The sequence below is a fragment of the Acomys russatus genome, chromosome 4, assembly GCF_903995435.1.
Source record: "Acomys russatus chromosome 4, mAcoRus1.1, whole genome shotgun sequence".
NCBI lineage: Eukaryota > Metazoa > Chordata > Mammalia > Rodentia > Muridae > Acomys > Acomys russatus.
In genome coordinates, this window is record NC_067140.1 from 41,629,047 (window position 1) to 41,646,911 (window position 17,865).

The following is a 17,865-nucleotide window of genomic DNA, read 5'->3' on the forward strand; positions in this document are numbered from 1 at the left end:
AGTAGCCTGTCATAAGCTAAGACAGAAACATCAGAGTTCCAAAAATGATGTACAAATTTTAAAACAAAGTAATAACTAACTGCCATTTTCACGCAAAAAAAATACCAGACATAGGATGGTCCCTAAGTAAGAACCACACTGCATTTCTACTGACCAGTCTTAGTACTGACTATCCTATCTCTAAAGCTAACTGCCATCAAGTCCGTTTTCAGTATTTCATCAAGGCAGAATCATCCAAAACATAAGCATAAGCTTTTATTTATTGAATACAAGCTGCTGCTGCTGCTTCTTCTTCTTCTTCTTTTTTTTTTTTTTTTTTTTTTTTTTTTAGCTCTAAGCACACAACCTGTGACTAATGTTAGCTCTGTAGAGCTTCTGAAAGTCAGGTAAATATTTACTTGAATTTATAAATAAGCAGAATAGAAGTTATACTTAGCAATTATTCAGAATTTTCTTTCATTCTCACAAAACATTCAGCATTTTAGGTTGCTTTTTAAAGGACTCACTTTGCTCTTTTGGAACATACAGTAAAGCAACAGAATTTCCCAGGTATAAATGTTTCTGTTGCTGTTCTCTCATGCAAACACCTCAGTCATGAAAGGGAAGCTGGGTATCACGAAGGACAGAATGTGACGTGGGAACAACGCAGGACCCACATATAAAAGTCATTACTAACAAGTGAACTAAATACGGGGCTCAAAGCTGCAGCAGTCTCTAGCATGCTAGCTGGCTATACAGCTCTGAGCCCCACAGCTTGTGACACATAAGGGATGGAGTAGGGAGAAGCACTAATCTTCTCATGCATTTGAGTAAGATTTCAAAAACCTTTTTTTCAGGGGGGAAAATTAGCTAAAATTGAATCTTACATGTCGATAAACTAGAACAAGAAAAAAAGAAAGAGTAGCGAGAAGGACAGAGGACCAAGTCAATCTAATTATATAAAATTAAGATCTGCTACACTACTGCAACTGCAAATCAACCCTCAGCTATTTGATAAGTGTTTTTATTGCCTTTTTGGTTCTTGCATGGGGGGGCTTGGTGTGTGTGTGTGTGTGTGTGTGTGTGTGTGTGTGTGTGTGTGTGTGTGTGTTTTGAGACAAGGTCTCACTGTGTAATCCTGACTGGCCTCTGGCCTCTAACTCAGAGAGACCTACTTCTGCCTCTCCAATATGGATTAAAGATGTGTACCTCCAAATCCCACATCTAAACAGCTTTAAAAATAGTATCAAGCACTCTAAAACTAAAAACAATACAATCTAAAATATACTAAGGATAAATCAAACTACATTCCTAATTCCTAATACTTATGTCAATAAACTTAATTATAACTAAATTACATGAACATGGGATTCCTTCTGATAACTTATGAGTAACAAGAAATACAGAGTTGGTTTTCAGAAGCTGACTAACTTATTTCTCCTTATTTGTGTAAAGTATGTGCATAGCATGTTTCTAAAAAGAAAAAAAAAATCAGGAAAATCAGAAGTAGTACAAAGGCAAATGTGACGCACAAAAACAACTACCTTCTTGTTGAGTCCAAGTGGATAACCCTGGTGGTGTAGCACCTCTGACCACGCACTGCATTTCCATCTATTTAGTGACTTGTGAATAACCACGCCTGCTGCCAGTTCTGCTCCTGTTTCCCCACCATGCTGGAGAGCACAGCACTCTAGACATCTCAGCATTCATGCCCAATTGTCAACAGCCTATTCCCAACTTATGAATTGGACATTCAAACTATGAATTCAATGAGATTCCACACTCACAAAGGAATGTCTGCTATTTTGAACCTTACTAAGCATTAGCTAGCCTCTGAAACTACAATACTTCAAGCTAGCATCACACTAAATCTTGACATTGTAGACCTGTCAGTAGCTGTACAGAAATTATTTCTGTCTTCTATTTTCTCACACATAGCACCATCACTAAGATAACATTACTCATAGCATATACATAGAAAATTTTATTGCAAGCCAGTGCAGTGGTGCACGCCTTTAATGCCAGAACTCTGGGAGGCAGAGGCAGGCAGATCTTTTTGAGTTCAAGGCCTGCCTGGTCTACAAAGTGAGTCCAGGTCAGCCAGGACTACACAGAGAAACTCTGTCTCAAAAAACCAACAGCAAAAAAGAAAGAAAGAAAATTTCATTACAGCAATGTAAACACATGTGAATCTTAGTCATTAATCAGAATAATTGTCTAAACTCCAAATTTTTCTAACTGTTGTTATTTCAGATTATTAAATTACTTCTTCAGAACTGGTAAGATGGCTCAGTAGGTAAAAGCATTTGTTTCCAAGCCTGACAACCTGGGTTCAATTCCAGGGACTCACGTGGTAGAGGGAAGAGACCTGACTCCCCCAAGTTGCCCTCAGACTTCCACATGTGCACCATGCCATGTGCACCATGGCATGAACACATACACGTATGCACATGTGTGCACATGCACACAGAAATAAATAAATGTAAACGACAAAACTTCAAAAATTAAAAATTACCTCTCCCAAGCACCAGAATGCTCCAAGAAATACACAGAAACTACTTTCAACAACACCTTGTATTTTTCATATTTTTTGTGCATCGTTCTTTCCTATCTTCTATTAATAATAAAAATAACCAGATATCACCGTGAGGTGGTGGTGCACACCTTTAATCCCAGCACTTGGGAGCAGAGACCAGCCTGGTCTACAGCACAAGTTCCAGGACAGCCAGAGCTGCACAGAGAAACTCTGTCTTGAAAACCCAAAACTTTATTATCTTTAGCGTGCAGCTAGTGGACATTTCTATTGTCCTTAAAGCAATTTTATGCCTTGATTTTTCATGTCTTTTTAAAGCCTCAAACCTAAATAGATCTTATTGATTTCCTTATTTAACTGAAGTGGCGGTCTCTCTCATCACATAAAAGTTACCAAATTTCACTTGGCAGAAACTCAGCATGTGTTAAAATAGCCAAAAAGTACTTGCTGCCTACCTGTAGTACCGAGACTGCAGATACGTTGAGCAAACAGTCTTTGATACGTGACTGGCAGACCCAAAGTCTATCACTTTAACCCTGTATGGCTGTCGAACAGGATCCACCAACATGATATTCTCTGGTTTGAGGTCAGCATGAATTAAACCAAGACTTTTTAACTTCTTCAGTGCAGTGGCCACTTGCTGAAGAACGGGCCTGATCACCTTCAGGGGCAGGGGACTGAATTTATTCTGTTTCAGGAAGTCGTACAGGTTCTGCTCCAGCATCTCAAAGACTAGGCAGGTGTGGCTGCGGTGCTGGAAGCACTCATAGGCTCTCACGAAGTTATACTCATCAGCGTCCTCAGTACTGAGCCTCGCTAGGATGCTCACTTCTATCTGCCCTTGGCGCGCGTACGAAGGGTGATTCTTCAAAATCTTGATGGCTACAATTTCATTTGTCCCTCTCTTCCAGCATTTAACAACCTGGCCGAAAGTGCCACGACCAAGAAAATCAAGGACTTCATATGTGTTTTTCAGAGAGCATAAGACTTCATGCTGCACTAACTGGTAATCGCCTTCTCCACTGGTACAGTTCTGTTTTGATCCTGTGGTCGTTGTCACAACTGTCACTGGATTTCCCATGTTGGTTTGCAACATTGCAGGAAGTATGGACAGCTCATCGACAATCTGCATCGCGCCGCTGTGATTATCCAACGCCTCACTCTTGCGCTTCAATCCACATCGCTGAGGACCTTCTAGGAAATACAAGCTGTTTCGCCACACCACAGCCCGAGGTACCTCCACTCCAGCTCGCGGCGCCTGAGCTGCTATGACCTTTGTAGCACCCGCAGTGTCTTTGACAACGACGGCACCTGCCTGCAATGAAAAGCTGTGTCCTCGAGGCTTGGTAAATGGTATCTTTGTCTGAAAAGCACTACCCTTCGTGGGAGGATGAGAATTCCCAAAGTTTCTACCATTCACATAGGTCTGTGGATAGCTTCTTTCCTGGAAAACACAACTGCTTGGCTCTACTTTGAGTTTCTTCACACTACAAAAGGCACTTGACTGAGTTTGATAAACATATGGTGGGTAGACCAAGACTTGTGAGGCCATACCTGCAAAAGAAGAAAGGAAATGTCAACCAAAACACCGAATTTTTTCCTCAGCTTTAAACTGTAGGAAGAAAACTTTTAGGGTCATATTCATAATGTGTAAAAAAAAATAATAATAACAACAACAACAATTCCATTAAGATTTTTCCCCGAGGAGATAAGATCTTCTGTATCTCCACGTTAGCTTTCCAGTATTCCAGGTATTTGGTGGAAACATTTACTGAACAGCCTTACTGGCCAGGATATGCCGTAGAAGCTTTACCAACCATTTTCCCCCGTGAAAGGAAAAGTACAACTCCCTAAACAAGTGGCACACGTGTGGCAAAAATAGTCTCTTGCCAAAATATAATTTATGCAGCAGCTGCTGGAGAGGCGGTTCAGCAGTTAGGAGCACTGGCTGCACAAGCACAGGGACCAGAGTTCAGAGCCCAGCGCTCTTGGAAATGCTGGGTGTGGCTCCATGCATGGCTGTAACTCCAGTACAGAGAACTGAGACAGGAGGATTGCTGGGGCTTGCGGGTTTCCCGCCCCTCTGGAAAATGGGAGCTCCCTGTTTCGCCTCAAAGGAACAAAGCCGAAGATGGTAAGAGATGCCTGACATCGTCCTCTGGACTCTATGTGTGCAATTCTTACATGCTTACATCTCACACACACAAAACGGTGAACCAGCCAACAGTTTATAATCGGAAGAAACAACTATGCATATTTTAAGTATATACATACATACAGGGATTAATTTAAAAGGGCCATCCTTTTCATGAGCAGCTCTAATCCTATATTCTACTTGCCAAATATAATATCCTTTGATCTTAAAAGGCATTCATTACACTACAAAGACAACTTAATGGCTTTCTAGCCAGTTCCCTTCGTGCTGCCTAAGTTCCCAGACATTAAAAGACTTTCTATGGATTTTATTCTTATTCCATCTACACAGCTATCAAATGCACAATGGTTTTGTAAATAGTATCTGACTCAGTGTAACAGAGATATAAAAGGGGATTCAACATATTATTGGCCCAGCTGACTTTCTCCCCTATGACCTTATTTCATGAACTTAAAATTCACATAATATACAATCCAGTAACTGCTAACCCATACACACACACACATACACACACATACACACACACACGCGCGCGCGCGCGCGCGCGCGCTCATGCACACATGCACATAAGCACGTACACACACCCTCAGTACTAAAGCTCACAACACATTAATTACATAGTTATTTAATTTACCTCCAACTATGTAGTCTATCATACAAAAATGTGCAACACAAGTCAAAACCATTACTTGAATAGACAATGTTCTTTCCTCACACAAAAAGCCCCACGTGTTCTCGTTAGTCACACCTTTCTTTGCTTCTACTCCTTTATATCTGACCGAAATAATGCAGTACTTTCTTGTTCGTGTTCTCATGAGACACACATATTCACCACACACCCTCCAAGAAGAACTAGGCATTCAGAAATTCAGAACAACTCCCCGTTCTTCTCCCTTAGGCTCACTATACTGTAAACTGTCAGTATGCACATATGTCTTCCACACAAGATCTGAACCCCACTGTCTAGGACATAAAGTTGGTGTTTAATAAATTTTAGATGGTTCTATTAACCTAAAATAGTTTTAGTAAGCTAAAAAGATGAGTCGTTGGGTGCAGGCATGAGAACCTGAGTTCAATCCAAACACTCATGTAAAAAGCTGGGCCTTCAGAGATAGAATGGCTAGGACTTACTGGCTGTGGCCAATCTAGCTGAAAGTGCAAGTCCCAAGGGTTCAATGAGAGGCCATGTCATGGAGTAAGGAGAAGAGTGATACATCACAGCACTTACATTCCCCTCCGACCTATGCATGAGCACACTCACACACACATACACCACACTGACACACACAAATTACCTTTATTCAACCCAATTTTAAACTCTGTACTGTATTAACTGTGTCTCCTATTTCAACATACCACAAGTATCAACTGTTTTATTTAATCTCAGAAACAATGAATTATTATCACAGTATACAATATCTACAATATTACAAACAACAAAGTTTAAAAAAATTAGAAAGAGCTATACCCAATGGAGGAATAACCATACAAGTGTTTACTACATGCTTTATAATAGTTGGCTTAATGATGCTGATATCTTTCCAATTTGCTGTTAAGATCACGTTAAGTACAGCTAGCTGAACACGGCTAGCAACCTGAGTTCAATCCCCAGACCGTACATGGGCTAGAGGGAGAGAACCAACTCCACAAAATGGTCTTAAGAACACACACACACACACACACACACACACACTCACACACCATGAGAGTACACACAAATCATTTTTCAAAAATTAAAACAAGGAAACATAGCTCATCTGGCGCATGCCTTTAATCCCAGCATTCACGGAGACAGGCAGATCATTGAGTTGGAGGCCAGCCTGGTTACAAAGCAAGTCAAGGGCAGCCAAGGCTACAGAGAAACCCTGTCTCAAAAAAATACAAAAAGAGGGGCTGGAGAGATGGCTCAGGGGTTACGAGCACTGGCTGTTCTTCCAAAGGACCCAGGTAATTTCCAGCACCCACATGGCAGCTCACAACTGTCTGTAACTCTAGCTAAAATAATCAAGTTAAAAAAAAAAAAAAGATGGAAAGAAAGAAAGAAAACCAAAGCTCAAAGGGACTAATTGACCAAAGATCTCAAAACTATGTTTAAAAAAAAAAAAAAATCAAGAAGTAAATACACAACACCTGAGATAAAAACTTCCTGAAGTTTCTTGTGCACTCACTACCTACCAGATTCCTAAACTGCTCTAGTATAAAGTCAGAGACAGACGTCACAGACACATCAAGACTTGATTTTTACTGAGTAAGAGAATACTGAAAACTGAAACTCTAGGGTTTAAACCGTTAAGGAAGTTCATCTGCTTCCTTAAAAACAGTCCCCAGCATCTCTCCTACACCTTTACCCAGGGGCGGTTCCAAAGCCACCCTAATTCACCACATTTCAAGGCAGGGTCTCATTATGCAGCTATGACTAACATGGAACTCCCTATTTAGTTGTTGCCTTATTAGCACCAGCTCCTATATACCCAACAGTTACTAAACACCACTATGCCTTATTATTTTTCCTTGTAATATAAACTATGTTGCACTCTGCAGCTATATTATCCACGTCTTTGCCACTTGTTCTTATCAGCAGACTTAGGAATGAGGTTTTGAAATACTACCTCATTGACAGCGGGGGCCACCTAAAACCATTACCTAGGAGTGTAGTGAAGGCTACTGATGAAGCATCCATTAAGCTTTTATTATTCAGACTTAGTCCAGAGTCTTTTTTGTTTGTAGCTGCGGCTAGCCAAAAAAGTCCACAGCCATCCTGCCTGAGGCGCAAGTGAAGAACTCCGGGTGTACACAAGGACACCGAGCTCTCAGATGCTTTGTTCTGAATGTTTACAGACTCAAATTCTGTACACTGAGGTGTGATGGCACACTGCCTTTAATCCCCACAGCTCAATAGGGGTGGGGAAGGCAGAGTCAAGTGGATCTCTGAGTTCCAAGCCAGCCTGGTCTACAAAGCAAGTTCCAGGACAGCCAGGGGTACACAGAGAAACCCTGTCTTGGGGGTTTGGGGGGGGGGGGTGGGCATTGAAACCCTCCCCATCAAGTATAATCTTAGAATCTGGGAAGCTGAAGCACATGAGTTCAAGGCCAGTGTGTGCTACAAAGTAAGATGCTATCTCAAAAATGCATAATGGGATTTGGGTTGACTAGGCCATGAGGGCTCCCTTTCACACACGGGACCTCAAGGAGCTCGACTGCCCCTCCACCATATTAAGTTACAGCTAGATGCTGTCTTTGGAGCAGAAAGCAAGCCTTCACAAAGCCTGCATCTACTGTACCCTTATCTTGGGACTCTCCAGGCTACAGAAGAATAAGCAATAAATCTATGTTCATTACAAATTTGTGTTAGCAGACCAAAATGGACAGGCATGGACTCTACCCTTCTAATGCTATAGTAAACTTGAAACCCTATCTGAACCCCACTGTGTAGAACAATCAAGCAGCAATATAAGCAACATGACTGTCCACAGACAGACCTGACCGTTGTCGACTCTTACTAAGACATGCTCCCCTGGCTTCTTCTTACTTATAACTCAGGGTCAATTGAACCAAACAGGAACCAAGACAGAAATATTAAATTTCTTAATAAAATTTCTAAAACATTTTCAGTCAAACTTGTCTATGCCTTATATGTAACAGGGATAATTAAATAAACAAATATAATTGAATCAAGTTTCTTAAAGTCTTCTCATTCAGTTTCCTTCCACTTGTCCAAATCATCATTTTTAAAAATATCTTGTCTCTTGAAAAGGTGTGTGTGTGTGTGTGTGTGTGTGTGTGTGTGTGTGTGTAACCATTCTGGCCATTTTTAAGTTTCCTATTTGGTGGCATTAAGTGCATTCCCAATGCTGTATTGATTACACCTCCCTCCTAACACTAGCCCTCTTTTTCCATTGACTCTTAAAACAGTAATTCCCTATCCTCTCATCGCATGCCTCTGGCAACTACCATTTACTTTCTGTTCTATGAATTTGACTTCAAATCATATTTGCCTTTTTATGACTTAGAATAATGTCAAGGTTTAACACGTAAGCAGATTTTCTTCCTTTGTAAGGTTAAATGGTATTTCCTGTGTGTATATGACAGTTTATCCATCCATGGCTGGCCACGAGAGTTGCTTCCACTTCACTTTTGGGGGCTATGTTGTTGTTGTTTGTTTGCTATGTATACCAAGTAGGCTTGAACCGTCAGAGAGCAGCCTACCTCTGCCCTCTACAACACTGAGATGAAAGACTTGAATCTTCAATCTTAATAGTCCAGGAGGTAGAGGCAGGAGGATCTTTGTGAGTTCAAGGCCAGCCTGGCCTACATATCAAGTTCCAGGACAACCAGAGCTACATAGAAAGACTCTGTCTTAGAAACAAAAAAGAAAGAAATCGCCTGCCAACTCTTTCAAATACATTAAAATAAGCACATATGGGTTCACTGATACTTTCAAAAATAAACTTATTGTCTCTTTAAGAGAAGAGAAGTAGCCGGACGTGGTAGTGCACACCTTTAGTCCCAGCCCTTGGCAGGCAGAGGCAGGCAGATCATTCATTGTGAGTTCTAGGCCAGCCTGATCTACAAAGAGAGTTCCAGGACAGTAAGGGCTAGTAATTACAGAGAAACCCTGTCTCGAAAACAAAAACTAAAACTAAAACAAAAAAGAGAAAAGCTGAAACAGGAAATTAAGCAAGTAATTCAAGGGGCTTATAAGGTAAATGTATGTTGTGTGACCTTTCCCAAGGAGACGCTATCCACACCTCTACTCACCCCAGACAGGGAACTCAAAACAGACCAAAGAATGGATACCACCAAAGTCCAATGAGTTTTCCTCAGGTAACTTACAGGGGTATAGGTGAAGGGCTGCTTACAGGAACAAAAATATCTCAAAGGCAGCTGCATTACAGAAGCCCATGCCAATTTGGGTGACCTGGAAACCTGGAGCACACTGCACAGCCGGCAGGCAGGTGCCCCAGTCTAACCATTTTCAGCCAACTCAGGCGGCTCCTGCTTCTTCCAGGCAGCTGGTCTGGCCCAAGGGTCTTCTTTACAGCTCAGCTCCCTTGTCTGAGAGGGAGTCTCAGCTTTCATCCATCACTCTGGCAGGAAGGAGTCTAGTGAATCCAGTCAGTTTCAGAGACAACCAGTGTCTTATCTACACCTACAGTGGTTATCAACTGTTGTAATATTAGTCTAATTCTACTGCCACCTCACCTATCTGAAGCAAGAATGCTTGGCCTAGTTATCAAAGTTACACGTGTATTTTGAAAGCTTTATCATTTGAGAGTCAGCAAGATGGCTCAGTGGGTGAAGGGAATAGCCACCAAGCCTGATGACAGAGGTTCAATCCCCAAGACTCACTTGGAAGAAGAGACCTAGGTGTCCCCTGACCCCCACAAGCATGCCCCACCATACAGACACCCAATAAATGTTACAAAGAGTATTATAAGCCGGGCAAACCCCTTTAATCTCAGCACTTGGGAAGCAGAAGCAGGTGGATCTATTATTACTTGAGGCAAGAACATCTTCACAGCAAGATTCAAGCTAGCCAAGTCTGTATGAGACCCATCTCAAAAAACGAGGAAACAAGAAGGTTCTAGCATTTTAAAAATAGGAGTTTTAAGCTCCTAAACTTTCATTTATGACCATAAAACCTATAGAAACTGCTGTTGCTTCTGATATCAACAGATACTTTAAAGAAGAAAATGAAGACTTGCTATTTTGGCTTTCATTTATAATTCTGTATACTATTTTTCAAATACTTAAAGTAGCATTCTTTTTTAATCATGTGATGGTAAATGCCCATGGTATCAGCCCTTAGGGAAGAGGAAACAGGAAATGGAAGAGTTCAGGACCATTCTCTGCTACCCAGCAAGTTTGAGACCAGCCTGGGATACAGGAGACACTTCAATTTTAAAACAAAAAGCTACTTGCTCCACTGTTCTGTACCTACTTTCTGTTCTCTACAGACCGAACCAGCCAACTATTTCAGTTCAGTTCAGTATAGTTATCCACCTCACCCCACACCATCTAAAAGAAACAGACACACAAACACACACACACACACACACACACACACACACACACACACACACACACTACAGGGAAGTTAGGGAGTTAGAAAGAGCATGATTTGTTATTTTGGTTAGTATGGTTTTGGGTTTCGAGGGCTCACAGATGCTGTCTTCCATGTTTGGGTTTTGAGACAGAATCTCACCATGTAGCTCAGGATGGCTTAACACATTTAAGAGGAGGTTCTTCATGAGGGGAGGAGAGACAGTCTAGCTGTCTGGTTAATGGTTGCCCGAATGTACTCCTAGAATAAACATCTGTGTTTGGCATGAGACTTTTATAACGCTGCATTTGTCTTTCATTGCATCTCACTCACATGTTCAAGTTATTCTCAAAATAAAGCATAGAATTTCCTTCAAGAGGACTAGTACAAATTTTATATAGTTCCACCTTTCCACTCCAAAGACTAAAGTCTTACTGCTTTGGGTACACATAAGGGCCCACACAGATTTACATTTTTATCCCTTTCAGCTTAAAGTGCATGCTACATTTTTAACAAATTAATCATCAATCTTTAAAAAGAAAAATCAAATATACAAAAAACATGTGCTATGAAGAGAAAAAGAATGCACTGTGAGCAGACACATTTGACTTTATTCAGCTGGTTGTGGTGGTACATGCTTATAAAGCCTGGAACTATCCAGGTAAAAGCAGGCAAACAGAGTTAAGGCCATCCAGGCTAGCCTAGGCTATATGAAAAACCCTGTCTCCAACTCCAAAATGAAACATGTCTTTTACTTTATTAAAATTTACCTTATTTTATATGTGTAATTTTATTAAAATTACAGCTTTTATTCAGTCAATAATATTAGAATAAAATAAGCCATCAACAAAAGATATTTACAAGACATTACAATATACATTATTGACAAAAAATATAATCATACTGTGACTGACAAAACTCAATAGAAAAATGGACAAATGACGCACAATAGGTAAGTCACAAAAAGAGATGCAAGCCAAAAGACTTTTTAAAAAATTTCCAACCTAATAATGAAAATATAAAACTCACAGTCAAATGCTATTTTATAGACATCAAACTGCCAAAAAGCAGCAGAAGAGCACCCGAAGAGAACAACAGTATTTGTAACTGCTGGTAAAAAGTCACCCACTGTGGACAGCAAAGCCAAACACAAGCACATTCCACAGTGCAGCAGTTAGCGCTCCAGCAGCATCCCCCACCTACACAGGTGCTCACAAGCAACCCAGGAAGCTAAATAGTGCTCTCTTCACTGCTGCATGCCGCAATGAATTTTGAAATACTCTAGTAATCAGGTGACTGGGCATTGTAGTTTATTCATAAAATAATACCAAGTAGTATGCAATACAAATGTGACTCTTAGGGCTGAGGGTCTGAGCTCAGTGCTTAGTGTTTGCCTGGGAAGTGCAAGGCCCTAGATTCGTTACCCAATGCTAGGGAGAAACAACTGTGGCTCATAATACAATTATCATATATTTGTGTACCACACATGCACACAAATCTGTAAGAGTTAAATTGCCAGGCACACTGGCGCGCACCTTTAATGCCAACACTCAGGAGACAGAGGCAGGCGGTTCTCTGAGTTTGAGGCCAGACTGGTCTACAAAGTGAGTCCAGGACAGCCAGGGCTACCCAGAAAAACCCTATCTCAGAGAGGGGGGGGGGGGGGGAAGCATGCCAATACCAAGTGTTAAAAATGGGAGACATTCATGTTATACTAAAGAATAGAATGAACCGAAATCGTCGATGATGATGTTGCAGATCATGCATCATTTATTATAAAGTATCATCTACTTAACTGAAACAAAGTTCTAACATCCTCAGGATCCAAAAGAGCTGGGTACAGAATACTAAGGAGACAATTTCAGTAAATATTCAAGTCCCTAATACAAAATGACATGGTACTGAAGCTGGAGAGATGGCTCAGCAGGTAAGAGCGTCTATTGCTCTTACTGAAGAACCAAGTTTGGTTTCCAGTACCCACATGGCAGCTCACATGCATCTGTAACTCCAGCGCCAGGAGATCTGGTGCCCTCTCTGGGACTCCATGGGCACTGCACACATGCAGTACACATACAGACACTCTGACACACACAAATGCATAACACATGCAAATATTTTTAAATTAGCTGGGCATGATGGCACAGGCCTTTAATCCCAGAACTCAGGAAGCAGAGGCAAGTGAATCTCTATGAGTTCAAGGCCAGCCCGGTCTACAAAGTGAGTACAGGACAGCCAGGGCTACACACAGAAACCCTGTCTCCAAAAACAAAAAATTAAATTGCTTTTAAAGGGGAAAAATGGATGTTACTACCTGAGGATTCTAGATGAAATAGACAGGAATTCTGCAATATTCATGTAACTAAGCAATTTCTTCTGTACAGGTCATTTACTGTGACTGAACTGAAAAGCACATAAAATTCCAAATTGTCAGTCAAGTCTGTGGGATCACTAGCCAGCCTCTGCTTTCTGACATAGTCTCCACTGTGTAGCCCAGTCTACTCAAATTCACAATCTACCTGGTAGCCTACTGAGTGCTGGCTACCTACCATGCCTATTTTGCTGGCCTATTTTGAAGTGTGTGTGTGTGTGTGTGTGTGTGTGTGTGTGTGTGTGTGTGTAAAGTAAGTATTCATAAGTAGTGAGTACGAATCACTTTAAGAGCATTAGGTTAAGTTTTAGATCTTTTCACTAGCATATTACTTTATTAATCAGTAAACTAAAGGCAGAATTTCATTATGTGATCCAATAAATGCTTTACAATATAAAAGGCCTTTTTCCTTTCCTCTCTTTTCACAGTTCTAATAACTGAATTCAAGGTGTCAAACCTGCTAGGCAAGCCTCTCCCAATAAGCTGTTTTCCTAGCATGTTGTTTTTTACTTTGAAACAGGGTCTCATCCAAGCAGGCCTGAATCTGCTGCTCTATAGCAAACGCAGGCCCTAAATTTGTGGGCCTCCTGCCTCTGCCTCCCAAGCAGGCAGGATTGCAGAGCTGTAATGTGACATCTCTCTCTTAAAGAGACTGTACTCTTTAAGTACAGGCATTGGAAGCAGAAATTGGAGGATGGGACTGCATGGCCTGGAATTTTCTGACAAAGCAGCACCTAGTCAGTTTATCACTGTTCCATTACTCTGTACATGTTTATAAAAGACAAAACTTGTCTTCTTTGAAATAGAAGGCAAGACACACTAGAAAATAAACTGTTGATGTGAACAGAACGGTTTCATCTTTCAATCATTACCTGTCACAACTTGAAATACCTGCACTATTCCATGTGTTCTTTTGACTACTATTTTATCCCATAAATTACACTGAACCACTTCACACAAACATTTGCTCAGAATTTGAACCACACAGACAAAGCTTCACAAACGAACCCCATTATCTGAGGTGCCTGCAAAACACTGTATTTGAAAATACTGAAGTCTTGGGTGTTTTCCAGCAGTATTGTAGAGAAGGCATCTAGAGAATGTGTTGACTATACACAATCTCCATGTTAAATAACAAGCCTGATCTGACTTAGCAAAACACTCCAACTTTTGGAACAGAAAACGACCTGCTGCACATTTCAAAGGTGCTAGAAAACACCCTATCAGTCCAAATCAGTCTATGCGGAGATTGGTCTTCCTAGAACAGGTTAATTTCCTAGTTTTCTCTTAAGCTATATAAGATAAACATCAGAAGTAGAAATACTAATTGGCTGAGAATACGGTTTATCTAGTACTTTCTTGAAGCAAGCTTAAAATTAAAATTAAAAAAAATTCAGTTCATAAAGCTGGGCATAGTGCCACACACCTTTAAACCCAGCACTCAGTAGACAGAGGCAGGTATTTCTCTTGTGAGTTTGAAGCCAGCCTGGTCTACACAGTGAGATCCAGGACAGACAAAGCTACATAGTGAGAGCTTGTCTCAAGGGGGAAAAAAATCAGTTCATAAAGCTTCAGTTCAAAAGATTGTTTTCAATAATGTCTACCGATAGACTGTTTCTAAAATAAGTAACCAAGGAAGTTTGATTTATGACCTTAACCCAAAGCCAAGTACATGGAATGGCTGTCCTACTTCCTAGTTGTGTCCCAAAAGAATTACTACAAACTTTATAAAAAAACAAATAACACTTACAAAACTGTGCTGTTTCTAAATTAATTTGCAGAGTAGTAGGTTTCTTTACAGCACATTCATTCATAATTACTTGTCTGACCCTCTCTCTCACCACCTCCTCTGCCCACTTAGACCCTGCGCTCCTCTTCAGACCACTTGTGTTCTATTCCCACCTCACTCTTCTCCCTTAGAGCTTTACCCCTCTCATGGGCCCCTTTCTGGATTCCTAGATTTATACTCCCTCAAAAATATACATATACAAAAATTAGAAGCTATGAGCCAGGCTTGGTGACCCATGCCTTTAATTCCAGCACTCAGGAGGCAGAAGCAGGCAGAGCTCTGTGAGTTCAACACTAGCCTAGTCTACAGGCCCGCCAGGGCTACATAGTGAGACCTCGTCTCAGAAAAATAAAAATAGAAGCTATGGAACTGAGTAAACAGCTCAATTCATGTTTGCTGAGGAAGCATGAAGACCTGAGCTTAGATTCCCCAGCACCCATGTAAGAGCCAGCAACACAGCGCATATCTGTAACCCATGTAAGAGCCAGCAACAGCGCATATCTGTAACCCATGTAAGAGCCAGCAACACAGCGCATATCTGTAACCCATGTAAGAGCCAGCAACAGCGCATATCTGTAACCCATGTAAAAGCCAGCAACACAGTACATATCTGTAACCCATGTAAGAGCCAGCAACACAGCACATAGCTGTAACCCATGTAAGAGCCAGCAACACAGTACATATCTGTAACCCATGTAAGAACCAGCAACACAGCACATAGGTGTAACCCATGTAAGAGCCAGCAACACAGTACATATCTGTAACCCATGTAAGAGCCAGCAACACAGCGCCTATCTGTAACCACAGCCTTTGTGAAAATGGGCACAGCTGTAAGCCTGGAGCTTGCTGGCGAGCCAGTCTAGCCAAAAGCCAAGACTCCAAGTTCTAAGAGCTAAGATTTTTATATATTTATATATAAGTAAATACACATACACTAAAATGTGTCTACTATATTTCATATATAAATAAATTAAAATGAAAACTTACTCAAATGTATGAGGGTGAAGAGATTTCTAAATAATACCAACAACAAACATAGTAAGACAAAAAAGCCAGGCAGGATGGTAAATGTCTTTGCATAATTCCAGCAACAGCACTGAGGAGACTAATACAAAAGTACTGGCCACAGTGTTGAGGCCAACCTGGCCTACACTATAAGTGCCAAGACAACCAGGGCTAGGGTGCAATCCTGCCTTTAAAAAAAATTTTAAAATTTAAAAATTAATTGAAAAGAAAAGTTATTTATTCATAAAAACTCTAAAAAATAGGTTAAACCACTAGTAAGGCAGTATCATGACCTAGAATCAAACTTCTACAACAGATACTAAGGCCAAGTTCAAAAATATTTTACTAGAGCTGGTTTTAAACTTGCAGAGAACCAACTTCTGCCTCCAGGAGGGCCACCGCCCTAGCCCTGACACGAGCATACCTATTACAGCACCTGGTCTACACAGTGAGTTCCGGGGCAATCAGGGCTCCATGCCTGGTGACAGAGGCATGTGGGGTTCTGTGAGTTCAACTCAGGGCTACACAGAAGAAACCCTATCTCAAAATCAATAAATGAACCAGAGCTGTGGGGATGGTCAGGAGACAGTAGGTTAAGTGCCTACAGCATAAACTGAAGTTTAGATCCTCAGAACTACAAGAAAAAGCCAGGCCCGGGGGCGTGTGTGTCCTCAATTCTGGGAGGTAAACAGGAGGATCCCAGGGTGTTGTGGCTAGCCACAAAACTTAGCCAATCAGTGTGTTTCATGTTCAGTAAGAAACCCCACCTCAAGACTAAGACAGAGCCGGGCGTGGTGGCGCACGCCTTTAATCCCAGCACTCAAGAGGCAGAGGCAGGTGGATCGCTGTGAGTTCGAGGCCAGCCTGGTCTACAAAGTGAGTCCAGGATGGCCAAGGCTACACAGAGAAACCCTGTCTCGAAAAACAAAAACAAAAAAGACTAAGGACAGAAGAACGTACCACCGCACATCAGCCTCTGGCCTCTGCACAGGCACACAAAATTTTACTATAAAGTCTGAAAAGACACATAACATTTATATTTTAGAGAGGCTAAACGTCAGTGCAGCACAACTCTTTAAGTTATTCAATTACTATAAAATTATAGAACAATAAGAAACCTATATCCTTAGTTGTTTTAACGTGCATTTATTTCATCAAAATACATGTAAAACCTGACATACCGATTTAGTTTTTTTACAGGACACCTTTCATTTTGTTTATTGGGACATATTCATAATAATGGGCCTCACTGTCACATTTTCATATATGTACATAACATTGTGATCATATTCAGACCTCACTCCCACTAATCCCCTTCTTCCCAAACTTGCCCCACTTCTTTTCCTGTCTAGTGTGTAGTGACCCACTGACTTTCTTTAGGTTTGTTTCTAGGAGCACATGAGAGCTTGTACAGAACACAGCCATCTTACCAGTGGCCACACAACTGATAAACAAACATGCCTCTCCCTCCCAATCAAACATTAACTGCATATATATCTTCAGGGAGCAGTAGAGCCCCATGAACCCCTTTCCTTCCCACTACAGGACACTGACGGGCCCGCTCTTGTACAAAGCATGTGAAAGCAATTGCAGCTGCTGAGAGTAGCCATGGAGCTGGAGAGATGGCTCAGCAGTTAAAAGTACAATTCCCAGCACCTACTTCAGACAGCTCTTAATTGCATCAGGGGATCTGACGCCCTCTTCTGGACCACACACACTTGTGGCAGACACATACATACACACGAATAATAATTCTTAATTAAAAAATTAATTTTAAAAGAATACAGGCCAGACGTCGGTGGTGCGTGCCTTTAGTCCCAACACTTGAGAGGCAGAGGCCAGCTTGATGTATAGCCAGGGCTGCAGAGAGGAATGCTGTCTGGGTGGGGGTGGGGGACACAACAACAGCCATGCCATGGCCAGAAGGAGTGTTCCACAAGTGACTCTTCCCATCCCTTTTCTAATGCTCCCTGAGCCTTAGTCTCATTATTTC

At 41.3% G+C, this 17,865-nt stretch overlaps 1 protein-coding gene across 6 annotated transcripts in view; it reads right to left on the reverse strand.

The window, feature by feature from the left end:
- Positions 1 to 17,865, reverse strand: part of Hipk3 (homeodomain interacting protein kinase 3) — an 88,415-nt gene that overhangs the window by 42,989 nt on the left and 27,561 nt on the right. For all 6 annotated transcript variants that reach the window (XM_051144267.1, XM_051144265.1, XM_051144271.1 and 3 more), the window contains exon 2: positions 2,968 to 4,066. In XM_051144267.1, the coding sequence (XP_051000224.1) occupies positions 2,968 to 4,064 (1,097 nt within the window). In that variant the 5' untranslated portion in view covers positions 4,065 to 4,066. The remainder of the gene's footprint in view (positions 1 to 2,967; positions 4,067 to 17,865) is intronic.